This window comes from Cygnus olor, chromosome 9 (genome assembly GCF_009769625.2).
Source record: "Cygnus olor isolate bCygOlo1 chromosome 9, bCygOlo1.pri.v2, whole genome shotgun sequence".
In the NCBI taxonomy this organism is placed as follows: Eukaryota; Metazoa; Chordata; class Aves; order Anseriformes; family Anatidae; genus Cygnus; species Cygnus olor.
The window spans coordinates 9,067,902-9,095,222 of NC_049177.1; the positions used below are offsets into that span (position 1 = coordinate 9,067,902).

Here is a 27,321-nt window from a genome sequence, read left to right on the forward strand (position 1 = left end):
CAAAAGTACTGATTGGGGTATTTCAGGAGGGGGAAAACCTTTTTTAACTAGGTGTTCACAGTACAGAAATATCAGCTTGTCTACATTTTTGTTTTACATCCCTATCTTAAATCCTCCAAACAATTTTTTGTTTGGCTGCTGTTGTAGGTGCCTTAAGCTCAGACTTGCAGTTCACAATGGCATTACTTTGTTTACTGTCCACTTAAACTCTTAACGATGGAGGTGGATAGAAGGACATTTTTCTACCCCTATTATTTTTCTAGGTCAGCAATACATTTACCTTTCTCCAGGCTTGAATCTTTGTGACCGCTTTTCCTTCAGAGCACACATTTTCATGTTGAGGATTCCATGCTTTTCATGGGAGTGCCTTTCATTCTGATTTACATGGAGGCAAGGTAGTTGCTGTTTCTCAGTTCTTAAGAGAGGGAGAGCTTAGAGAAAACAACTACGTTTTGATCGCATCATGCATAGCACATGCGAAGGATCCTAGCTAGTAGTTTTCAGTCCGCCATCTGTGTACACTAACTTCCGGTGCATTTCCGCTGATTGTGTAGAGCTTGCTCCTTCTCTTGCTGCGGTCTTACTGAATTGCAAAAATAGTTTTTGACAGCTATTCCTTTCTTGCAGAAGACATCAAAGGTATATAGGAAGAGAATACATAAAAGGGTGCCTTGAGATTGGGGATTGTAGGCACATAGATAAACTGCAAAGAAGATATGCAATAAAAACATGGAATTAAGCTTCTAGGTGTTTGAGCTTGTTCACTGCTTTCCCAAACTAAGGATTTTTCTTTTCTCTTATGAAATAGACTCTGTTTCTCTTGACTCTTAAGCTCTTCTTTTACTAATGCACTACTTTCAAACACCGCCACCTTGAAAAGATACTGTGCTCCAGCATTCTTGCAACAATGATTTTCTATTGGAAGCTGTGTATAGGCATTACTGTAGGTGTGTGTTCTTTACAGGAGCTGACAAGCGAATTTCTAGGTGGTATCATTTAGATTCATTATTCTGGGAGGACCCAGACAGTATTGGGACGTTTTGCTTGATGCTTTACAAAAGAAGTCATTCTGCACTATACATGTTCTGTATCCTCCTCCAGGTTTGTACTTAACTACTCATCTAAATTGTGTGGAGGAAATGGGGATTGCCTGCGCACACAGTTGTCAAGATTACAATAAACTCAAATTCTCATACATTCTTAAAATGTTTGGCATAAAGTGGAAGGAGTAAAGCATTTCATTTACACCATAGAAAACAGAACTTACACTACCTTTCCTTCTGTTACATTGTGTACTTGAACACTGTGACCACATCTTAAATAGAACTATGCTTTAATTTCTTGTAGTTTGTATATAATCACGATCTGCAATTTTTAGTTGGCAGAACAGCTCTCTAAAGAAAATCTTTGCTTCTACTTGTGCAATGTACCCACAGTATACTTTGTTATATAAGTTGGAAATATTTTCAAAACTTCACATCTCTGGATAAAATTAGGCCAGGTTACTTTGTTTCTGCTGCTAGATAAGCAAGGTCTGCCAAGTAAAAACACCAAAAACAAAACAAAAAAAACACAACCAACCAACCAAAAAAAAGAAACAACCTAGAAACACATACACTGGGTGTTTGGGGAGTGTGGGGGGAATGTTTCTGTAAAACTTACAAGTTTAGTTTAGTTTAGGCTTTATTCCCTAGCACTATTTAAGTGATCAGAAGACATATTTGAGAGAGCTGTATGGGAAACACTTAAATAGCTTCCTTGGTGGAAAATACAGACTTTCATTAATTATTTGGAGTCTAGTGTGTATGGCTTTCAGAAACTGATCTTCAGCTTTTTGCTTCTCCACATGCATTTTGCCTTTAGGTAATATTTCGCTTAGTACAGCCTTAAAAATCTAAATTATTTTGTAATTGCCCTTCCAAAGTTACAGTAATCTGCAAATTAAAATTCTGGTGGAGCTTCACTATACTTCATTATGTACAAAAATTTTTTATATCAAATGCCCTGATAAATGGTTTTTATTACCTTCACAAACCATGTTTCAGCTGTTCTGGTTAATATTGATGCTATGAAGTTTAAGTGATACTACAGTATAGTTCAGATAAAAAACTTCACTTAGTATGTTATAGTACTCTTCAGGTTATCTCACTCAATTACAAATTCAAATGAAATTGTCAATTTGCAGTCACATGTATTCAAAAGAAGAAAATGTATCACTCAGGGATAAAACAAATATATCGTTATTTGTACTTCTCTATTTCTTAGTAACCAATTAAGGAATGTAGTTTAAAAAAGCAGACCTAAGAACTTTAATGTTAGAGAATGCTTTTAAAGCAATTCTACAAAGAATCTTAAAGGTAGTGGGATAAGCTTTGGTATAGAAAGGAAAATATTCTGTGGACTTACTATAGACACTTCTGTTTGCAGTGGAATCAACTGATACAATTTATTTCCATTATTGAATGAAATGGTTCCCTTTACTCAAAAGTGGTCTAAACGAGCAATTCTAATCATAACTTCTAAGGGCTGAGAAAACAAATTGGAAGTGGTAAATTATGTGGGACTTCTTGTTTTAAAGGTTTTGCTGGAGTTCTTTCAGCTGTCTGCAGTAGGCTACACAGCATAGCTAAAAGCTACATACGAGCTAATAAATAATACATATGAGCTAAATCATTCATTAAAGACATTTTCTGCATGAGGCAGAACGTTTTACCTGTCCAGCTTCCTTTTTGGTCAAAATGAAAATAAACAGTGCACCCTGTTTTGTTCTTCATACATAACGCCAGAAGTTCTGGATCCTTTTTCTTTAACCTTCCTAAGAGACCCTTTGCTGCCGAGCTTTTCACTGATTTATGTTGCTTTCCTGCTGTTTCTACCATCATGGCTTTCTGTATGGGGGTTTTCTGTTTTGTTAGGAGTATGTGCAAATCAAGCAAGCCACTTTTTAATAACGTGAAGAAGTAAATAGGATAAAAATCTTCCATTCTTTGGGGAACCGTCCTTAAGTCAGTCATCTTAAAGTGAATTATCTTGCAAGAGTATGAAGGTGGGGGCAATGGCATCATGTCAAAGTCATTTATCTTCTTGCTTCTCCTCAAACCAATTGTGGTGTGTCTTTTCTCTTGAAGCAAAGCTTTTGTTCTAATTCTGCACCAGTAGCTTCTGTCTATGTTAATTTCTGTAATGTTATTTTAAAATGATGGTAACAAGTATATTTGGTGTACTTGCTAAAAAGCACTGGTTGGAATCTAACTTGTTGAAAACAATTTTTTTTAAAAAAAAAAGAAGGCATATGAAACAGTCAATGGAATATCAGTATGTTTTCATGTCAATAGTCTGTGACTCTGAAGGACGTTTCCTGTAATGACACATAACAAAACACTGTTCGATCTTCAGTCTAAGCAACTGCAGTGAAGTTAATGCCAGGACTCATATAAACAGTTCCCAGTTCTGTGTGAACTTACGTGTCAATGGCTTTTAATAGTGCTAATTACACCTGAAACATTTTTTTTTGAAAAAACATACTCAGTGAAAGCTTGATGTCCCTTTTTGTTTATTAAGAAATTAATGTTATCAATGATTTGGCAGGTGGCGGGGGATCTCTGGGTATTGGGTCTGTGCGTTTGTATTCCTGAAAACTTTTTAGGTAGATTATTTGTGAACATATGATTTCTTAATTATTCCCAGCATGAAACCATTGGTTAGGAGGCTACAAATTCAATTTTCAATGTTGTCAATTTCATTGTCACTCCTTCTTTCTTTCACACTGATACACGCAACATCTAGTTGAAATGGGTACTTAGGAGAACTGTAAGGTTCTCATTCTGAAGTCCAGGTTGGCTGTATTTTCCCAGGCTTCAAAGGTTTTCTGGCTTAAATAAATCTTTAGGAGAAGGTGAGTCCAGCTCTCTGAAGGATGGTGACCCAGGATTTAAGATGTTTTTTAGACAAATTTTCTGTTTTTTTTTGGCTGTAGAACAGAATAAATTCTCTTTCATCCAACATAGTAGATGAGGCAAAAGATTTTTCTTAATTTAACTTGAACAATGAAAAGCAATCATGATTCCTGTATGTTCTTGCTGGATTTAAAATTTGCGGTTTGTAACAGTACATAACTTCTTGCCGGTGCATGCTTTACTCTTATAGGAAGTCTTTTTGCTTTTATCTTCATTAACGTTGTTCTGCCAAGAACTTCTTGTTCAGGCTTAATACCAGTCTAAAACCTCCTTACCAACAAAATAACACATATATTGTGTACGTGCACACTTGAAATCGCTACAGTTATGGTAAACTATATTATTTCTTGTTTGCTCACAATATCTGCAAAATGTATCTCCACAGCTATAATTTTTTTCTTCTTTTCTTCCTTCCTTCTACTCTGTTTTTAGGGTCTTCATAAACAAATGAAATATCATGTAATGTCTCTGATTGTTTAAGTATCTTGTACTGGTTGTATACTCTGAACTTTCTGACTGTAGGTGAAGGATCTCTTCATAGTTCTTGCTATCTGCTACCTTATTGAAATGGCAAATCTTGTACTTAAATTTTGGAGATGTGTTCAGTAGATGAAAGGAACCTGAGAACCAGAACCATATCTTCATATTAGTCCTCCAATTTTAAACATGTTAGTAGCTAACTCTTAGCCTTTGAAGCAGTGTAGCCTCAAATTGTTACCTTTTCCTGGAATGTGATAGAACTCTATATTGGATGATGTAAAAGAAAAGATGGAAATAGCAGTATCGAGATTTCTTTTTCCCTCTCTTCTATATGAGGTTTTTCTTCTGTTTGTTACATTTGTAGGGATAGAAAACCCAGCAAATTCAAGAAATGCATTTATGCTGATGCTGTGTAGAGAAGGCAAGTCCTTGAATTTTTGAACTTAAACAAACAAACAAAAAAAAAGGTATTTGAAATGTGAGTATAGAATCAGTTAAAACTCTTCTTTGTTGTTGGGCTTTAGAATGCCAGTTACACTTCAGATCTTTGATCTTTGTGAGTCTTCATTGCCAAAGCAAATTTTGGGATGGGATGAGGGTGGGGACTAGGTTGCAGCTAAGTCTGTTGAGGTACAGTTACACTCCAGACAGCTGTGCATCAAACTTCTCATGTGTTCTAGACACAAATAATGTTAGGGATCTCAGTAGGATGTTAATAATGACTCTGTGATGTGAGGGTCTCTTCTCCTCTTCACAGTGTTCAGGTGATTTTTGCTCCATCTGACATATTTGGGCGCTTCTGTTCTGCTGTATGTGTAGTGCCAGCCCTGATGCTTCTTTTTTGGAGTTGTGCAAGGTTCTTGACCCAGTCTCAGTTGTCTGCTACCATTCACTTTTTAATTTCATTAGGAAACCTCTCAGTTGCCTTTGTGAGATTGAGTTAGAAATACTGTACACAATTTCCAGCTTCATCAGTGGAGGTCATCAAGCAAAATGTATTTTCCTAGTGTCTTTTCTTTACTCTTTTCCCAGAGTTAAGTAACACTAGGGATTTGGAATGTGAATAAAGATACTTCCTTGAGTTCATAAACTGTATCAATCATTCTGATGCTTGTTAGGATGGTGGGTATAGTCCACGTGGTCGATGGGAAGAATCAAACCTCTTCTGGCATGAAGCTATTAAAATATGTTCATGTCACCTCATAACTCAATCTTACGGCTGAATGCGCCTTTCAATGCTACAGCATCTTGGTTTTCTCTATAGGAGATTTTACTAAAATACCGAGTTCTGCTTGTATTGAACATAAATGTGTCTCTCTGGGAGTTGAGAAACTTCCTGGTATGTTGGCTTCTATTGGGTTTCTATTTGAAAAGTGTTCTGGTTTGAACAAAATCCTTTGATTTGATCAACTACACTTGAGTTCCTTGGTTTCTATGACTAAAAGGTGGTGGTTAGCGGGTAGCTTCGTAACGCTTTTGCTCTGATCCTAAAGCAGCACCAAGGGAAGTGAGAATATCAAAGACTGCTCTTGGGGCTTTCTGTCTCTGACAAGCCTGTAAGGTTTTGGTCTTTGTTACAGTTCTGTTCTGAATTATGTTATGGTTTAAGTACAACATTCTAAGTCTTATAGTTCTGATTTTCATCTAGAATCTAGTGTTGAGTTACCAAAAAAATAATAATTCATGAACTAGCAATATAAAGGATTCTCAATTGGTATATTAGAAATCATGAAAGATAAACCACAACACCATGCTTTAAAAAAAAAGTTAGCAGACACTTCTGTCAACATTTTCATAATACAAGAATGAAGAGGCACTGTATGGGAACGAGATTATTTTGGATTCATCTTTGAAATGATTGTTTTCCTCCTGGTAAATATCCTGATGTTGAAAGTTGCATAATCTGTCACATTGAGTCCAAGGGCAGATTTCACACTAAAAGAAGGTTATATTTGCTAATCTATTCTGTTACGCTTGGAGGGAATGTTGGAAAACCCTAATGTTTCACAGGACAGCCAAGTCTTAGCACTGTTGAGATAACAGATGCTCGTAAAAGAAGTTATAATTACGTCAGTAGGGTTTCTTGCAGCTACTTCCTTTTGTGTGTTTGATAATTACAGAGGGTAGGTGAATACTGGACTAGGTGAAAACTTTCATGCAGCTTGTTAGTATAAATACTTCAGTGGTGAGAACTTCACTGTTACCTGTTGTGACCATGTTCAAAACTAATATGATATGTCGCAACACTCTGCATAGTGTTCAGGATCTCATCAACGGTGAGAACCATTGATGCAGGTGTGTTTTATCCTAATGTTCTGTTTATTGTTTTTGAGAGGAAAAGCAACACTTTAATCAGTAATCAGATTTCATTTATATTAATGAAAAAAATCCCAAACTACATAGGCATTTAAATACTGATGCTAAGATAAAAACATTTTTGCTTTCTCTGTGCAAGTGTAATTGTTGAACAGAATGTAGGCTGTATGCAATTAAGAATGGTAGCTTCCTTATAGCTACTCACTAGTAATTGTCATATTAAAGGTTCTCAGCAGAAACAAAATGGTCTGGAGTTACTCTTACAAAAGTGTTGTAACTCGTCTTCTGATAAAATCTTATGTATGGATATGTACTCAAAATCAGGCACTTCTTTTTTTTTTAATGGAATCTAGACTAGATTCCTACAGAAATATGCTATTTCTGAAGAAATATCAGAGGTCGTCAAAAAAAAGAAAATCCTCATCAGTGCATAGAAGCTTTCCTTGCAGGCCTCTTGGTTGTTTTTTTTTTTTCTTGTGTGTGTGGGTTAAACAGACTTTTTAAACCATCCTGTAGTTACTGTACTCAAAAGCTTTTGTGCATCTAGGCAAGCATAGGTTTTACCAAGCTTTTGATATTTTATTTCACGTAATTTTAATTGCATGCTTAAATTACTTGGTATATTAATCTCTGAGTGATATTCTGACTTTAGTAGTGAGAGAGTTCAAATTTTATTATATGAATAATATTGTAGTTATGATACTTAACATTACATGTTCGTAAGGACAGCCAGGCACCAGAAGATAGGGGGAAAGCTTGGAAATGTTTTCCCTAAAACACGGTGGTTCTATTTTTTCTTTCATACTTGCCTGACCTTATGTTCTCATGAAGAAAAAAACCACAGTTCTGCTCGTCGCGTTGCATTTGTAGGAAGACACAGAGCCAAAGCTGAAATTGGGGTGCATGCTGAAACGGGATTATGGAGCAGACCAGGAGAAAGGGACTAATAAGAATCCTGAAGTGGGGAAAAAAAAAAAAAAAAGAGGAGGGGGTGGGAGGGGGGTGAAAAGTGCACATACACATACTTTTTTCACTAATATCTTTAAAATTTTATGTTCTGTGTCATGACTTTGAGAAACTCTAGTGTGAGTGCAGTTAGGAACACATTCTGTACTCATTTTGGCGATGAGTTTGGAGCGCTGTTCTAGCGAATGATGCCATGGGCTCCTAGCTGTAAAGAGATAAAGCTCTCAGTACGGGTTGATTCAAAACTCAAGGTTTTTATCACTCCCTAAGAAGTGGTGTGGATTCTCATTTTTTTTAAAGTTTTGTTGATCTAACAGCTTTAAAACTAAAATATCTAATATTACTAGACTGAAGGCCTGCTTTGGATGGCTTCATTTGCTACATATGCAAAGCACACACGTGCTGCATAGTTCTGCAAAAAGTGGTTGGTTAGATTAAGCATGCAAACATAATCAACATTTCTTTTCAAAGCAGAATGCCAGAACGTTCCAAGTGACAAATTCATTTTACATTGAAAATCCAAACTGTTATTTAATTTTGCTACTTCCAGATAAGGATTTTTTAATGAAAAGAAAACAGTTTTGAGGGGAAAATATTTTCATTTCTACTGCTGAAAGTGTGTGTGCGCATGTGTATTGCAGGTAAAGTAACTGACAGAAATTTTATAAATTCAAATTTGATAGAGGAAAGTATTTTTGCACTTTTTTTTTCTGTAAGTTAAATGCTGGGGCCGTTAAGTGTCAGCTTCCAAAGAAGCACAGTCTTAAGGATGAGCAATTCAGCCGTATAGGAGAAAGTTAAAACTTTAAAAAATATTTTCTTATATGATAAATTTTACAGATTAACACTTCATCAGTTCCAGAGAGTTTAGCTTACTATTTGGAATTATTATCTTGATGAAAGCATCTGATACTTCTAGTTCTGCTGGATGATATTTTCATACAATATTTAGTCCTTCAAGTTCTGGTTTATGTGTGATACTACCAAAACACAGGTTAGTTGTATTTTTCTTTAAAATGTATCTTCTTAATGCTTGTCATATTGTATATAAATTAATTTTAGTAAAGATATGTAGGTAGATAGGTAGAGCTATTCCAGAAAATAGCTACAGCCACATAAGGAAGTGGTTGTATCAATTCAGAATATTTTTCTGGTGTAGCCAAGCAAGGTCTGCAAGTATCTTGCATGTATTGTCTTGGAAGATACAAGGTTATATTTAAGTAATTCTTCGTAAACGTTGTATAATAATCTGTTTTGACCATTCATTTGACACTCATAGTATGTACCTTTTTGCTCACAAAAATAAGCTTTGAAAAGGAGCGTATGATTACTATTTAAATATGAGCCTGACCTGAGAAACTGGAAGTTATCAGTAACAGGGGACTGGAATATGAACAAGATGCTCCTACCATGTTCCCAAAATCTCAAAGTAAACTTATTTGCATTCAGAAAAGCTGAGGGATGTGTTCCCTTGCCTTCTTAAAATCGGGAAAAGTATGCTTTAGTAAAAAAGTAAACCCCTGCTTTCTGGTATGTGATGTCGGATGCACGTTTTCTATCTACCACGTTTGGAATAACGATTTTCCTTGCCTTTTTGTTTAGAATGATGGAGAGAGAACATCTGATGTTGCATTAAAATCTTACTTTTTAAACTTCCATCACTTTAAAAAAAACTTCCTGTAAACACAAAGTCATAATGCTCAATAAACTAGCTTAACTATAACTGTTCTAGTCCTCAGAACATAAGATGAATTGGGGGAAAAATGTAGCTCAGGATGTAGATTCTGTTGTTATTAATAGTAATTTCTAGACAATGTTAGGGAAAATCAAGTGTAAATATTTATTAAAAAAAACTACATTTGAAATTCTCTTTATAGCTGACTTTCTGTCCTCTCAAAGGCGATCCTATTCTGGTTTATTTTTCTGTGTGCCTCAAGATTTAAGGAAGGCATGGCTTTGATAAGTATTTACTCTTCTCAGGTTGAGAATTTACATAGCAAGACTTTTTCATTCATCCTGGTTTAACACAAGGCTTAATTTTCGTTGAGAGCTATTTTTCATCAAAAGCTGATTTTTTTTCCAATTCAGTATGAATTGGAATATTCATTTCCAATTCCAATTTCATATGAAAGTAAAACATTTTCTTTTGAAAAGAGAATTTCCACAATTTTTTTATATTTAGAGATACATAGCACAGCTTGATGTATAATTGGTATTCACAGGTAAGTAATTTATCATTTAAATACAAGTCTAAAGTTTGAGTTGAAACTCATTTGATGTTCCAGGTATGTTGCCACTATAAAAATAAGTATTATGGATAAGTTAGTAGTTCTTAAAATGTATATACACACACACAACATATCTCCTCCTCCAGTCCAGTGAAAAGCACATTTAAAATCCCACGTTTACTTGGGAGATTTTTCACGTTTTTTACTATTCTCTTACTGGTGTAATGAGAGCTTAGCAGAATTTTAGGTACTGTGCTGTCTCTGTCTATAGAGGCTTTTGAGATGAAACTGGATAAAACCGTGAGCAACCTCTTCTGACCTTATAGCTTTGAGCAGGAGGTTGAACTAGAGAACTCTGAGGTTCCTTCCAACCTGACTTATACTCTGATCTTATGATACTGAATTCCATCTGGCAAAACAGAGGGAAAGAAAGGAACAAAAAATCCTAATGATTTAATTTTTAATTTTACTTCATTGTACTGTATACATACCTAATTTCAGTCAGTATCTATAAAGATCTAGCCTTTATAATATTACCCAGCAGCACACTTTGTATTTTAATATTAGTTTTCTGCTTCCTTGTTTGTGTCCAAATTATCTAGTCCTGAAATATATTGTGTATACAGTGTTGTAAAGCCTCAAAATATGTGCAAAGGTAAAATAGACTGCTTTCAAAAAAGAAATTAGATACTGCTTTACTCTTTAAACTGAATGAGCATCATTTTGCCAATCTACTTTGTTATTACTGTTCTTGAATGTATGTTTCTCTAGAGCATCTTTCTAAGTTCTGCAGAGGAGCTATAAGTAGACCTCTTATGTTTGTAAACATCATTCTTTCTGAATAGGTGAAATGGGTGTTAAATATATTTTTTTCTCTCGAGCAACAACGTAAGGATGGTCATGACCAATTTAGTATACTATCCCAAGTCCTGACTGTCCTTTATCTCTAAGACAAAATATTTAATTTTCATGTTTAGGCATATTAACAAAGACTGTAAAATATTAGAACTTTGAGACTGTAAATAATCTTAAATAGGAAATCAGAAGTTACTTTGTCTTGAAATATGCTATTTCAAGCACTTGAAAAGTTCAAACTATATTTACTCCGGTGTTTCCATTTTTCTCTCAAAAATTCCACGCTTCTGAAGGAATAACACGAATTCAAAGAAACTGAATTTGAAGTGCCATGTGGAGAAAGTGTGAGAATCCTTATGGATTAGTAAAGATGTTTTTAGAAAGGAATAAGTACATCAAAATCTGTAGATGTAATTCTTCCTTCTGAATTGTAATTACTGACAAACAGTTGCACATGAGATAATTCATGGGCAGCTACCAGACGCATTTGTATACAGCATAGTATGTGATGATTCTATTTTCTGAAGATTGACACGGTCTGCTGTTCGGTATGTTTGTGCCTGGTCAATAAGAGTCCTGCCTTTTTCTTTAGGCCTACCTTTTTGTCTTATACAGGATGCATAGGCAGAAATAATACTTTAAATTAGACCAGCTGGTTTAGTTAGAAAAAAAGATTAAAGTAAAAATGAAAAAAAAAAATCCACACCTGCCCTAAGGACTCTAGCTTGCTTCATTTTAGGTCAGCTGACGTAGCTTGTAATCATCAGGTGTTGCCTTTTTTCATCAGATCTCACTCTGTGGTCTTAAACTCTCACTGCAACAGTTACATCTTGCTTCGCTAGCAGGAACTGCACCTACTTAAGGTGAATGTATAAGGTGTTCTTTCTGTCAATGCACGTAGACCCATAATCATTATTAGTTTGCTATTTCCTATTCTAGTGGTTAGGAATATCAATAATGTCAATGAATGTGCATTTCTGTAGATCACTTTCTCCATTGGGAAGTCCCTGTTCTCCAGAGACTTGAAAATAAGCATGTGGTATCGAGACTAGGAAAATAAAAAGCTAAATTTGCTCAGACACCTTTTTTATTATGTTAAATTGAGTTATGCTCCACAGTTGTAGTCTGGAGATCTCTGGGCAAAGGTAGGTTCTCTTTCACACCATTCAAAACTTACCAGGAATATTATTTGCTTCCAAAGAAATGGAGAAAAAATATCATTCCTATCATCTATGTAAGCATTTCTGTAGTATGTGTTACACTTGCTGATGATTTAAAACCAGGCACTTATAAAAACGTAATCAGAATTTTTAATGCTAATGTTAAACTTAGAATTTGTGTTCACACTACAAAAATTGGAACGGTAGAGGCTTTAAATAGCAGGTGCTGTCCTGCCGTTTTTGTAGATATGTAACTGCTGCTTCCTGTCTGCAAAAAAAATCCTGCTTGCTCAAAGGCTTCTTCACATGCTGTGTGCTTCTCTCCAGCTACCATTTTATTTTTCCTGCATCAAGGAATTCTTCAAGAAATATACAGTCTTCCTTCCTAAGAGCACTTAACTGTATATGTTTCAGTCTCCATTTTCATCATGATGATCTCTGTGCCCAGTAAGTCTAGATGGAAGTACTGGTAATTAAATCTCTGTTCTGCATGATGGTCGAACTTGCATTGGTGTCTGCAGAACTCCATCCTATCAGCTATCATCACTGGAGCATCTAGCAAGCCATAGCGCTTCACTGAAACTTAAAGAAGGTTCTAATAATAATATTTTATTCCATAGAAATTATTTACCAGAAATACTAGAAGTTATTTTGAGCCTATTATGAAATATGTTACGGAACAAATTACTGTATTTGATTTTTTTTTGCAAGATGTCAAAATGCAAGTAAGGAGTAAGCATTAGGCAGGTTTCCTTAAGAAATGCTTAGGAAGATTTCTTAAAGCTGTGTGCATCACAACTATCTAACAAAAACAGTTTAGTAGACCTACCTGAAAATGAGCAATATGGGGAGTTGTTATTAGAGTTTAATGTTAGGAAAGTCTCCTATTAGTAATCTTAGAAATTTATGTTGAATTTAGTAGACATGAAGAACATCAGAATATTTTTCCTGGCACGTCTACTCTTTGCAATCCTTGCGCAGACAAGAGGACTCACGCGTAGGAGTGAAAAGCAAATTAATGTTTTCAGTTTATTATAGTCTATACTCTCTGGTGACAATTATTGTGAATTGGACATCTGTGTGGTAGCAGCTGCTAATCCTGCTGGTTTAAGGAACATGTTCTACTGATCAGATGTCAGGTGAATGGAATTCCAGTTCCAACCAGTCTGAATAAATTGGTTGGTAGTGGAAGGTGGTAAATTGTATTAATCATGTAGGACATCTGTCCCTCGAAAAAAGTTTCTTTTCATTCACTTAGAATAAAAATCTCTTCATAAAACTATGCGAGGTATGTAAGGCTTTTATTTAAAGTCTACTTGTTTGCACACGGTAGCAGGAATAATGTTTTTTGCTGTTTATTTTGCCATAGGATGCATCTGTCATGCATCGCGTGTCTCACTGTAAAAACTTAGCCCCCCATGTTTCCTCGTGTAAAAGATGCACTGACACAGAGGCACAAACAACCTCACTGTTGTGCTGTCTTGGGAAGGTTAGGATACTGCTGAAGGCATACAAATAATTAAAGTCCAGTCTCCGGTAGGTGAAGAAACTTATCCTTAAAGCCAGGTATTTCCGAACCTGCTGTGCCTTTTCCTCCACTGTAGTGCTTGTGTCGCAGTCACCATGTTCATGACACATTGACACTTGTAACACTGCATCTAGCAGCAGATAATTCACAAGGGAATATGTAATCCAAAACCAGAGGCTAGTCTAATGAAGGTGTATTCTGTGTATTAAAGCAATAACTGTATTTTAACTTGCACTGAAAATAAACTGTTGACATGGGATTATACCTGCTAAAGCTTCCTTTTTTTTTTTTTTTTTACTAACTTTTTAAGGTTAAAATGCTCTTTGATGCTCCCAAGTACAGGGTTGCTGTATTAACCAATATATTAAAAATCAAAATGTGAATTTGGCAGAGCTGTCATCTTTTTGCATCATTTTGCCAAAAAATACCTCTTTCAGTTTCCTCAGTGGTTACTTCATTATCAATGTCATGCTTTAATATAGCCTGTTCGAAAACAAAAATGATGCTGTCTTCCATGAAAGTGATCTTTTTTTTTTTGGTCTCTACTTCTGTTAGCATTTGAATGGGACTATGTATGGAGAATTATCTGTGTAACTGGAGATGAGACTTAACTATTTCTTGCAAAGTCACTAACTCTATCAATAACTTTATTTTACAGAAGATTTCTAAAGTCCAGGTTCCTAAAAGAGAACTACTGCACTTTTCCATTCCGCAGCCTGAGTATTTGTACACAGCACAGACAGTACTGTAAAATGCTTTTTATTTGAAGAGCGCAGATCAGTTCCATTCAAGGGTCAGGCTAGCAACCTTTTCCTGGTGATGACTTTTCCCTCACTATTTATATTCTTAACCTGCATACTTTGTTCCTTCTTTTATTTTGTAGATGTGTCCCATTTTTTCCAAAAGTACTGCCTTTTTGATTCTGTCTGTACTTTCATATATGGTCCCAGTTCATTGTTATTATGTGGACTGGTTTGTACATTTCTGAGTCTGGAAAGGTATTTTATATTTCCTTTCTCATTTCTTCATGTAAGATTAAAAAAAGAAAACAACTTCAAAAACTGCTACAAAAAACATTAAGACTAACTTAGATTCCTTAGGAAAGAACTTCTTTCTGAATCACATCCATGCAGTAAGCACTTGTTATGTTTAGCCTTTTATTTGAAACTGATTATCTACTTGGCATTTTCTTTTGGTGGTTTGAGCCCACTTTTTTTTTTTTTAAACACATCTGTTGTTGGCTTTTGCGTGGTTGAGGTCTAGCAGATACCTTTTGTGGTAGTGTTTTCATATAACATGGTGCTCTAAAAACAAAAATAATGATGTCCCATAGATAACTTGTTTATATTTTCAACTTTTATTTCCAGAATAGGAATAATAAAAATCTCTAGTACTAATAAGATTGCTTCTGTCCTATTCTTGTAACAAAGACGACTGAGTTAAAAATCTGCAGGCAAGATGAATGTTTCAGAAAAAAAAGTTTTCTTTTTTCCTCAGCATTGATGAGATAATCTGTTCCTTTTCTCCTATGCATGCACTTTAAAATAAATGGACATTCTTTATCCTGGATTTTTCTTTTTGTCCACATCATTTGGCTTTGCATATTTTGTATAATTATTTAATTTCTTCCCTGCCTTTTTTTTTAAAGAAAAAAAAAAAGATCAAGACAGTGTTTCTGGTGCTTATGTGGAGGAGCATACAATAACATCTTGAGTTATTTGCCCCAGATGTAGATGTGGCTTTTGAATTGAAGGCTTTTCTGCTTAATTCATAAGAATATCCACTTATTATATATATATGTAATTTTTATGTTTTTATGATACTTTCCTGCAAACCTCCACATCATTCTTCCTATGCTTGTTTTGGAGCTTTATAACATGCTACCGTGTGCATGCCCCTCTAGATTCAAATACAGATTCAGTCACAGACTGCATTACAAAGGGAGACAACACACTTAATGCTGGTTGCAAAACAAACGTCTTTTTTATTGTTACTTCTTTGAAAAAAAATAGTTTAAAAAATAAAATCTAACCTGTAGTCGTTCCAAGAAACGTAGGATTCAAAGGAGCATCCAATCCATCTGTATTTAATATGGTGTGGTAGGGCTTGTTTAATTGCTGTATCCTCTATTCCAATCTTGAAAGAACAGTCTCTTAATATGATATCATAGGCAATCTGTTTCACACCTGTGGGGTTTTTTTTACATGAAGAAAAGCTTTTTTTTTTTTCCCTGCACTTAAGATCAAATCCTGCTGATTTTGTTCACATTGCTTCTGATGTCAGTAAATGGAGCTGAAAACAGCATTTTCCACCAATTGTTTTCAATGCTGTTTGCAACCCTATTTAAATTGTTGATAGGTCCCCTTGGCCTTTCTGTCTTATAACCACTTATGTGGTCTTTTATGTTCTCCATTTTTTTTCTCCTGATTTTTATGTAGCAGAATTATTTAAGTACTCTTTGGATCGTTTTATCCCGTTTCTTCCTGTTGACATCTCTCCCTTTCTTTGTTAGGTTTTATTGTGCAAAATCCCTGGTAAGTTTTCAGCACCATCACACGCAAAGAGTTTTACTGTTTGATCCGTTCATGTGCTTGTGGAATTTAAAGTGGTACATGGGTGTGCATGGTGTTTTATAGAGCTTCATTTATATTTATACAGCCACACTCTCTACACAGCAGTTGCTTAATTAGGGGACCTCTTTTTAGAAGATAAGTAAGTTTTGGGTTCCCCTGCTTAAACAGGGACTTCAGTATAATTTTTAAATCTGAAAGAGGAAAAGATTTTTGCAAAATATTTCAAAACTAATAGGGGACTGGAAAGAGAACTGAGTCCACAGACGTAGTGGTGATATAGGAAAGCTCAGGAAAATAAGAGGAAGTAAGGGCATCGATAGTGCAGAAAATCGAAGCAAGACAATGATGAAACATTCTTTGTTTCTGTCTCTTGTGAGCTCAGCTTTTTCTTTGCTGCTTGGAATTTCAGTGGAAGCTATTAGCTCTATCAAGTTTCTGCAACGCTATTCAAATCATTTTGCTCCAGCATTTTAATTACATTTTTGCACTGAAAATGTTTATTTTCCATGTTACTTTCCTTGTTTCTCTTCATTAGCCCCAAGATCAGTAACGCATCGGACATGTTTGTAAGTCACTGTATATTACATGCCATTTTTTTCTAATTTTTGTTGCTGGTACACTACTCATTTTGAGTGTTTGTCGCTGTTCATAATTTACAGCCCTTTCATTTTTTTGTTGTTTGAAAATTGGTCCCTTGCCCTTGAGATGAGAATTCTCCAATCTGTTCAGCTTTTTTTCTGTATAGAAAGAATAGTGCTTTTAACTCAGGCCAATGTCACGTGCAATGCTTTCTGCCGCCAGTTTACTTCAGTAGACCTGCTGCTTCCTACTTTGCTCAGTCTTGGTGGTAGTGTAGAGTGCAAAGAGCAGTTTAAATGATCTCTGTGTGTCCCTTCTTGAATCTCTTGTACTTGCTAATTGCCTGGATTTCTGGCTGAAACCAGTAAATCCTTTCCTAGAGACTACACCAAATTTGACCGTCCTTTTGTTGTCCCCCCACCTTACCCCTGGGTCAGCTGTTCACTTATTATTGAGAGCAGTTGCTCATGGGGTATTTGTCCTAGAACCAAAGAAGATACTTTCCCTAACTTCTTTTTACCTAAAATCATTATTTCTTTGCATAAAATTATAAAGGTCCCATACTTATGGGATGTTCTATGTTAGTAAAGTGGCTATCAAAAGTAGCTTGCCTGTTGTTTTATTTTTGTTGGCAAGAAAAAAAGGTTTGTGTATATATGCTGTTCCTTAAAGTGAAAAGCTACCTGAACAAGCATTCCTCTTCTGTGACTGCCCAGGTGACCATCGCTGTCTCTAAAAGTAATCTTTCTAGTAGAGGAGAGAGTTGGTAGTATCTCTTCTCTCAATGGGATTTAAAGTAGGAACTTGCCCTTTGGTCCTAACCACAAATGACATTGAAACTTACTCTTTCAGTCAAGGAAGATCAAGTTAACTGAAAGATCCTGGTAGTCCTTCTGGGTAGGGCATTTTTATTAAAGGATTCTGTGTTCGTTTGGGAGCAAGGGTGTATGAAGTTAGATAAAAAAACTTCTCACCACCTCTTTAGCTGTGGTCCACCGAAATTTTTCCTAGGTGTTAGCAGCTTGCTAAGAATGTTGTCTGCTCATGTGGTCATAACAATGGTTTGAAACTTGGATTAGCCTCTAAACTAGGTATTTGGACTTTGCTTTTCTCTTGTGATGGCCGTAATTGCCAGCAGACTTTTAAAGAACTAACAGGATGCTAAAGAACAGAAGTACAGAAAATGATTATTGATGGTTACTGTTAACTTTTGTGGAAATACGTTTCTCTTCCCTGAGTTTGGAACTAAGTATTCCATCTCTACTGCTTATGTCCTGGACTGAAATTGCAATCAGAGTCCAGAGCTTGAGGCCAGCTGGTACTAAATTCTGCAGTGTGCCCTAATTTCCTTCTTTTCCCCTACTTTTGCTAAATTGCCATGATGAATTTTAGGATGCAAAAAAAATTTATATGATAGCTTCAAGTTAACTTACAATTTTGTCTAAATCAATGCTGGTTTTTTGGCGTTCCTTCTTTGTGTTACTTCTGCTAAAATCTGAGACTTTCCTTAGTGGTGTGTTTAACACAGGTTAGGAGTAACAGGCAAAGGCCTGACGAGCAGGTGGAAACGCTGGGGATTTTGACACCTTGATGGCAGCAAGTGGGTAAACATTCTTGATAATTAAGTGATGAGCAAGTGTCTTAAGTATGCATTTAAAAAGAAATAAACAAAACAAAAAAACCAAACAAACCACCACTGCAGCTACTGTTGGATCAGTGCATTTTAAATTTACCTCACTTACTGGGCATCAGTTTTTCGTACATTTCCCCCCCCTTTTTTTTTTTATAAGTGCATGTTCTGACTGAACAACAGTTGAGTAGTTACTTCTGAGGTAAACTGTTGTGAAGCTTCAAATTATTTGACATTCTAATCAGACTTGTGACGTTGCTTCACTTTTTTTTGAAGTTGGTGGTTCACACTATCAGCATACTCCAAAAACACCTGTTTAGTTTATGTTTGGAGGACTTCACTAGGAACATTTTAATGTGGAAGCTCACACTTTTCTGGGATATGTTTGGTTTTGTTTTTACAACAAAAAAAATGCTGCCCAGCAAATTTGTTTTATGCCCAGATATAAAGACACAAAACTGTGGACTAATGATCAACAAAATCATTGATTTTTTTTTTCATCTTTCAAGTTTACACTTTTTCTTCCCTTGAGGGACTGCCAGTTTTTCTACTCCTAGACACTGTTACACTGACGCGATTTCTGCACGGCATTATGTAGTAATTGCAATGCAGTATTAAACTAGAGAGCCATCTTGTCTGATGGCTTCATACTGCAAACACTCATTAGATGCTGTGCAAACTATTTCAGATCCAGTGGCTAGTAACAGGTACTTGAAAGGAAGGTGCCAGAAAACAAGCAGTATAAAACTGTGGGACAGTTTCTCTGTGAGGGAGTGTTTTTTTTGGCTCCTGTGAGCTGATTATGTTATGAAGGATGAGAATTTTTCTTACAATTACTGTTCATTTTTTAATGTCTCTTGTACATTTATTTTTAATATCATTAAATGTAAATACTGTTCTAAATAAATGCTTTCTGTCAATGAAAAGCAAGTGTGTTGCTGCTTTCGAAGTAGGCTGGCTTATTTTTGAACAGAAAACATCTTGTCCTAGCTACTTTACAGATACAGTAACCAGAAAAAAAAATAATATACTATCCTATCTTTTTAATTTTAAAGAAGCCCTATTGATTCTCTGATGAGTAACTGGAAAGGAATTGCAAGAAATGTCATGGGAATTTTCCCAGACAGGTGTGCCTAAGTGTGAAGTAAAATCCAATCTGCTTTTTCATAAATATTTTAACTCTAACGCTGTTGAAAAACCTGTCTTTGTCCACACTAACATATTTATTGAATAAGGTGTCGGACAGTTGTCATTTGGTGCATCTTTCCCTTTTATACTGTCCTATTTCTCCTATAATTTCTTTTAAGCTGGCTCTGAGCTTCCTGACTGCTTCCTATTTAAAACTGATGACTTCTCTATTAGAAATAATGACTGTTGCACTCCACTAAGCATCGTGCTGCGTTTCAAAGCATCATCGAATAGGTGAACTCTGTGACAGAGATCCACTTAATATTATGCATGATTTTTTTGGCTAAGTGCATAAAAATAGTGGTAAGCTGAAAATCTGAACACGATTAAACAAAATTAATGAAAACGTTATATTTTTACATACTAAAACAACTTGCTGATAATAATTCTGTGATAAGTCTACATAAAACTTAACTATGTCTTACGATTAGCAATTGTAAAACATGCATACTTCATGGACTGTCATGTAGTCCTTGCTGCTACGAGAATGTTAAACAGCTCTTTGTGTGTTACAGATGCTCTTCCCATTACTTCCAGAGATATTGCCCAACCTGCTCTCAAGCTTATTTTGTCTCCATATGTTTTGCAACATACACAGGAAGTGACCTGGTTGGGTGTAGATGTGGTAATGCTCAAAAATAAATTCAGAAAATTTTAAATAAGGCAAATCCCTTTAAAAGGAAAGGTGTCTCTATAATGATTCTACTGTAAGTGTATTCAATGATTTAGGAAAAAAAAAAACACACACAATCCCCGCCTCCCCCCCAAATCTAAAATAGACATTTTCAGTTGCATAATTTTTGTTTCTGTTCAAAGCAAAGTATTTCAGCTTTGGGAGTTGCTCAGCATTCTGCCTTCATTGAAGAATTTAAACATTCCCTTTAACATGTGAGTAGTCCCTTATTTGAAGACTGAACCCTGCATGACCCAGTTTCCATATATACTGGGACCTAAATAAATGTTTTTTCTCCCTCTATATAAATCCCTATTTAAGACATTGTCATTGAATTTCAACTGATACAAAGAATTCAGATTCCTGCATGCCGTTACTGGTAATTGCATTTATTGTAAGATGTTTTCAGGATTTTTGCAGTGCATTTGCCACTATGTGAGCACATAACTAGCATTATGTTCAAGCTCTTTCTTGCTAACTGTTGTAGGTTTCTGCAGAATTCAAACTATTCACCAAATTGTATTAAGTCTTGTTGCACATACACTAGCACATACAAATTCTAAACTCATTTACAGAACTGCATTTTGGGGGCTTTTTGACTTCTCATGTTTGAGTCTGATTACCTGTTCAGTAGGGTCAAACTGGGAAATATATTATTTACTCACACCTGTTTTGTAAGAGTTTACCAATATTTTTTATCTTCTGATTTCACAACTGATAAAAAAATATCCTGTTCTAAATGACTTTTGTCTGGAAAAAGAGAACTGTAAAAATGGGCTTTGTGAACAAGACTTGATTATGTCCTGTTTAGCTGCTAGTCTACAGAAATATTGGTGATACAGGAGACATTCCCTATGGGTAGATTAAAACTCTGTCAGTCTCTCCAGATACCATTTTTATAACGTAGTAGAGAGCTAGAGAAAGATTCTGTGTTCAGAAAAGAAAACTTAACTTTAGGGAACACGGATCTAAAAGTAGTTTGAGGCATTATTGTTGCAGGCTGAAAGGACCTTTTCGTTTAATTTTTTATTCATCAACCTCCCACGTTATGCTAAAAAGAGAAAGCATACTGTGTATGTAGAGGGTTTGTGCAGGATTCATATTTGGAGTGGAGAACAGGAAGTCACCTTGCTCATAGGGCAGCTTTCAGGGGGTGCGTAGTTCTCATAACGTGATGGGACAAAGAACAGAAGTTCCTGGAATTAAAATATCCTTACCCTTATTGCTAACCTGGTCAGTGTTAGCTAAACGGTACTTAAGAGTAGTATTCTCATTTCTGATAGCCAAGTGGTGTTCAGGTCCTAAATGGGATGTGCATGGAAGCAGGGAATCGCTGGGTTAATGGATAGCTGCCTGATACAATTTCAAAAGCCTTCCATAAGGATGGAATAAGCAGAATAATCTAATCTGATAGCGATCCGGAAGCAACTAACAAAGTCTAAGGGAATTATATAGAGAACAGAACATCTTTTTGTTAACATGGCTGTTTTCAGTTGTCTTTGATTTGCAGATGGTCTCGTTTCTATTGTGCTCTATTGTGGATGCCCTGGAAATAGTCCCATACAAAGGGCCTGCTCCTTTGAGGGGTGTCTTATTCTTTCAGGGATACAGATTACAGGAAGGGGAGCATTAATGTGCGGTGAGGAAAAAACTTCAAGTCTGGCTAATTCAAGTGAAGGGTACACAGCACTATTCACCCCCCATTTAAAATAGCCTAAGAGAATGATGAGCTCTTGTTTTTATTTTTGTTTTTGTTTTTTTAAGTTCTAAGGAAGAAAGAAACAGCATTGTTGCAGTTAAATGTCTAAGTTCATTCTTTAAAATATATGCTGTTAGAAAGGTCCATCTGTGTTTGAATGTGAATGTTACAAAAGTACAGGAAGGTACTGTCACCTCAGTATGTGTATAAACTTCCAAAAATTGCTGAGAAGGATCTAGAAATCCTACAATATCATCCATAACATCCACTTGCCCATTTACGTGCCTTTGAAACGGGGCTCATTCCTTGGGGAAAGGAGGTAAAGGAAAAAGTTGAGCTACGCCATTAAATGTGGTATCTATACATGGTTGTATTGTAAAATATATAGTTCTGTTTATACGCTGATAAAAAGACAGTGATCTGCAGCAGTAATTTTTTTTATACTGTATATAGAATTCACTAAGTCATACATGCAGAAAATAGGTTGAGAGAACAAAATAAGGTCTTAAATTTCTGTGCACTTTTTCATACTTGTGTCCTGCTGGATTTGATCAAAAACTACTACACGTCATCTTGTCACAACTTCATACTCTTTTTCTACCAGCCAGAATGTCTGTTCAGTGTTCTTTAAAGAACAATTCTTCAAATATGTTGTCTAGAAGTATTAACAATCAGTATTTTAATTATCTAACTGGATTGTGACTATAGTTACTTTTTTCAGAAACTTATGTATATGAAAAAATATTAGAGAAAATTCATATATGAATTTTTTAATGCATTGGTTTTCATTGATTTTTTTTCCTGCAGAATTTAAGATTTTGAGTAGCTTTAGTACACTGAAAGTGACAAATGTTAGTATATTGTTTTGTGCTCAGATGTTCTTAGCATGATTTTAAATGAGTTCAGTTTATCAAAAATCTTCTTTCAGTTGTTTATAAAATTATCATGATTTATAAACAGTTCCCACACTTCAATTCATTTGTCCTTTGAGCATCCCTGCAAGATAGGAAAATGGCCTGGTAGGCATCCCTGGTACAGGTGGGGGAAGTGCTGTTCAGACGGTGCAGTTCCTATCCTGGCCCACTGGCTCTCCTAGGTCAGAGATGTCTGTCCAGCTGTTTGTTGGAGTTACAGAGCAAAAGCTGTGAGAGCCAGCAAATAAAGAATGCAAACTACAGAGGTTTGCATGATTTTTTTCTGAACGTGGTGCTTGGTGGCAGGGATTCTGTACCACAGGTGAGTCTGGCTCCCTGCTGTTAGCAGATCATTGTGATTAGCTAAAAAAGGAGGGTCCCATGCTTTCCCTAATATTGCTGTAGTACAAAGCCCACTGGTTGAAAGATTGATCTCTCTAGAAAATTTTGGTTACTTGTCTTTATGATGGCTGTGTTTTTGCACAAGTGGTACACTTGGTTTCTTCTGATCGCTGTGGTCAATTTTCATAAGCTGCTGGTGGTTAAATCCTGCTGATCAGTACCTATTGATTTAGCTGCTCTGGTTAGAGGTTCCAAGTGTCTTGGCATTTTGTTACTGCCTTTTAACTTTGTGGTTTGGAGCTGATATGCAATAACTGTCCAATCTGGCCTCCAAGAAGCTCATCGCTCCTGTACTACCCATCATCATCACTCTCTTTTGAAACTTTTTACAGGATGGGTGCGTCAGTTGCTCTGTTTCAAAGAGTGGCTCTGAACTTGAACTTGAAGGCCCAGTCTGAGCCTTTCTTTCCCTGGGATACGTATTTGGGTTGGCTTAACTCATGTTAGATCTCCAAAGAAAAGCCTAAATCAGGCATTGCACAAGGTGAGCTTTTATCCAGAGATGGCCTTTTGCCAGCATCACTCATTTTCCAGATGCAATCTCACCAAGCAGAGAGTAGCTCTTTGTCTCTAAGCATTGTTCCATTACTAAGTCTCTTTATTTCAGGAGCAGCAAGGCCAATGTAATTCATGTCCATGTGGATAGTTATTTTTTTGCTGGCTTTTTTTTTTCATATCTATGATATTACTAGAGTATTCTAGTCTGAACATATTTTCATATGGTTCAGCCAGTTATGAACCGTAATAGAACATTTCTGTTGTTGCCTTTGCTGTCTTTCTGGGGGCTGCAGGATAACAGGTACATACAGAATATTGTCAGTTGAAAACTTGCAAGCATGAATTTGCTTTTCACTATTGAGGGAAAGTTCTTTCTTCCTGCTGGCAGAATTGCTCCTCCCAAATAAACACACAGAAGCAAGACTTGCTCAGCCTTCAGCTTCCTGTTTCATTTGAAATGGACTTAGCCAGAGCAAATCCAGACAGACAGTACCTTCTAGTTCTTTCTGCTCCAGAAGAACCAGAGAGAGAGAAGAAACAATACCTCTTGGAGTGCCCCTGTGTTGGTAGGAAAGACCAGCACATCTATAGTCTTTGCAGATTGAGGATCCTGCTCTTCCCTGAGACCATGCGTGTTCTGAGGCCAATTCGGCCTGCTGTGACTGGGGGAGGAGAATTGGCTTCCTTCATCCATACTTTCAATCCATTCAATCCTTGAAGTTGTTACCCATATGTTCACCAAAGTTGTATTCATTTCTTCTTGGGTCAAGAAGATGCACTCACTTGATGGAAAGTGTGCTTTGTGTGTTTAAATTTTGCTTGTAAGATAGAAGTATAATGCTTTTCCTAGTTGGAGTTTTCTGTGCCCTCAGGAAAATTTCAAGTCATTAATTTCTAATGTTTTGTTGAGTTGAGACCTATATTAAGTAAGCTTGTGCTGCTTCAAGTTGTGTGTTCCACCTTGAAGGAAGGCAGTACCTGGAAGAACTGTCTGATAGGACCTATTTGGCTTTGATGCAACATGCTACCATTTTTCCATACCATTTTATGACTTTAGTGCCTCTTTGTTACAGACAGCCGTTCTTTTCTCATCTTGCTTTTTTCTTTAGTTATCACATGCTGCCTCATTCTCTGGCATTGACTGTTGCTGTTGGCTTTCTATTGAAGTGGGATGGCACGGAGAGATACTAGAGAAAGAAATTATCATTCATTATTTCTTGTGTAAATTCCTATATTCCAGCTCAGAAACCTCCTCATTTTATTGTGTAGCAGTAATAAGCATTTCTTGACAGATTTTATATCACCTGAGCAGCACAGATTCTCTGGCAAGGTCAGTCAGTCAGTTTAAATTGAAATGATATCATGAGGGTTTTTCTCTCCTAACTCTTGACTGTTAGAAAAACCTGAATCCTTTTGGACTGATAACAGGTTACATCTCATAAGATTTCTTTTCATCATGTGCTAATTTAGTTTTCAGATCTATCATTTAATTTCTTTACTTATTTTCTGACAGAATGACAAAACAGTAGTACTGATAGGATGGGAAAAAATACATGTTTGCCTTTCATTTCTACAGTACTATACAGAAAGTGAAGTGTCACAGTGTATTTTCCTTTAACGCCTCTATGGAAATGCTTCTTCAGCGTGTGTTTAAAATACTGTGTAATAGTATGGGGCCAAAGTCCCCCCGTCCCCATCCCCCCCTCCCCCCCAAAAAAAGGAAGTATCAGTTTCAGCAGAAATATCTTAGAGAATGTTTATGTTGAAGTGAGCTTGGTTTATGAGCTGTAATCTGAGAAGATGCTCCCAGTGATTAGTGCTACTTAACTATCCTGGGAGAGTTTTTCTTTAGCTTGATTTTGTGTTTTGTGAACTGTGCTGTGTGATTTTTTTTTGTTTAGTTTTACATTACAGTTATATTAAGTATATTAAGTAACCCCTTAATTTTTGGTGTCTTCAATTTCAGTTAAATTTCTAAATGAATGGCTTTTATATTATTAACAGGACACGGAGCAGATGTGAAATGTGTTGACTGGCATCCAACAAAGGGTTTAGTTGTATCAGGAAGTAAAGATAGCCAACAGCCGATCAAGTTCTGGGATCCAAAGACTGGCCAGAGCCTTGCCACTCTGTAAGTTCATGTCCACAGACTTTGCTTTGCTCAAGTACAAGCTATCTGCGTAAAACCACCGTCTCGTTTTAGCTTTTTGCCTCATGTCTTCTCAGCCATACACAGTTGCTTCAAATAGAAAGCTAGTGCTTTAGCTGTGCCAGAAAATCTAGAGATTAGATCAAGTCTGAACTTTGAAAATTGTGACTTAAATGTTCCTTCTTTAAATTGACTTTGTCCCTATTCATAGATTTCCTAGTCACACAGTTCTCATTTGAAAAACAAATGAAATATGTGTTTAACTGGCAGATCAAAAATTTCTTATGCTGCAGTAAAAACATGAACAGTAACTGACTTCTGTTTCAATGAGCACTACCAATTACTCTGAAATACAAAGAAACAATATCAAGGCACAGGGCCTTTGCGCAGAAAGCCGTTGTATTCTGGTTTAGTAGCCTGAACTAAGTGTGCCCAGTTCTGGGCTCCCCAGTACCAGAGGGACATAGAAGTACCGGAGGGAGTTTGGAGGAGGGCTCCTAAGAGGATTGATCAGAGGACTGGAGCACCTGTCACACAAGGACAGGCTGAGAGAACTGGGCCTGTTTAGCCTGGAGAAGAGGAGACTGAGGGGAGATCTCATTAACGTATATTTAAATACCTGAGGGGAGGGTGTTGAGAGGACGGAGCCAGTCTCTTTTCAGTTGTGCCCAGCGACAGGACGAGAGGCAATGGGCACAAACTGAAGCACAGGAGGTTCTGGCTGAATATGAGGGGGCACTTCTTTACTGGGAGGGTGACAGAGCACTACAACAGGTTGCCCAGAGAGGATGTGGAGTCTCTTCTCTGGAGATATTCAAAACCCACCTGGCTGCCATCCTGCGCAAGGTGCTCTAGGTGATCCTGCTCTGCGGGAGGGTTGGACTAGATGATCTTCAGAGGTCCCTTCCAACCTTGGCCATTCTGTGATTCTGTGAACTACTTTATTGCTGACCTAAATATCTGGAACTGGTAAATAATCGTTTGATTTATCTGAGAAATTGGTTTCTGTACAAACAGTGCTTTTCTTTCTGTACTTGCAGACATGCTCATAAAAACACAGTGATGGAGGTGAAACTGAATCTGAATGGCAACTGGCTGCTAACTGCTTCTCGTGACCATCTCTGCAAGCTCTTTGATATTCGTAATCTAAAAGAAGAACTTCAAGTCTTCAGGGGTCATAAGAAAGAGGCCACAGGTCAGCTTTTCTTACATTTTGTGAATTTTTATTAGTAAGTTTGGATTAAAAATGAAAGTTTTTGAGATCCTGATTTACATGAATTAGGAGTTCTAGCATTGTACTTTCTGATTGTGGCTTATTTTGTATTTCAGCTGTGGCCTGGCATCCTGTTCACGAAGGGCTGTTTGCCAGTGGGGGATCTGATGGTTCTTTGTTGTTCTGGCATGTTGGGTACGTGGCATTTTTACCAGCACATTGAAAAGATGTTGATCAGATGTCCAAGCCATAATACCAAACATAAAATATAGTTTTCACCTTTGAATGCATGTGTATGATATAAATTTGCTCTG

At 36.4% G+C, this 27,321-nt stretch overlaps 1 protein-coding gene across 12 annotated transcripts in view; it reads left to right on the forward strand.

Moving 5' to 3' along the window:
- The window catches only part of WDR33 (WD repeat domain 33), a 71,315-nt gene that overhangs the window by 23,316 nt on the left and 20,678 nt on the right, over positions 1–27,321 (forward strand). For 8 of the 12 annotated variants that reach the window (XR_005822658.1, XR_005822657.1, XM_040567609.1 and 5 more), the window contains exons 8-10: positions 25,650–25,776; positions 26,835–26,989; positions 27,124–27,202. Coding sequence is in view for 10 of the 12 variants with exons in the window: in XM_040567609.1 (XP_040423543.1) it covers positions 25,650–25,776; positions 26,835–26,989; positions 27,124–27,202 (361 nt within the window). In the remaining 2 variants the exon portion in view is untranslated. Of the gene's footprint in view, positions 1–627; positions 1,082–1,101; positions 7,583–12,207; positions 12,231–19,974; positions 20,125–25,649; positions 25,777–26,834; positions 26,990–27,123; positions 27,203–27,321 lie in introns of those variants that run through there. The other 4 variants (XM_040567615.1, XM_040567616.1, XM_040567618.1 and 1 more) reach the window with 4 other exon arrangements.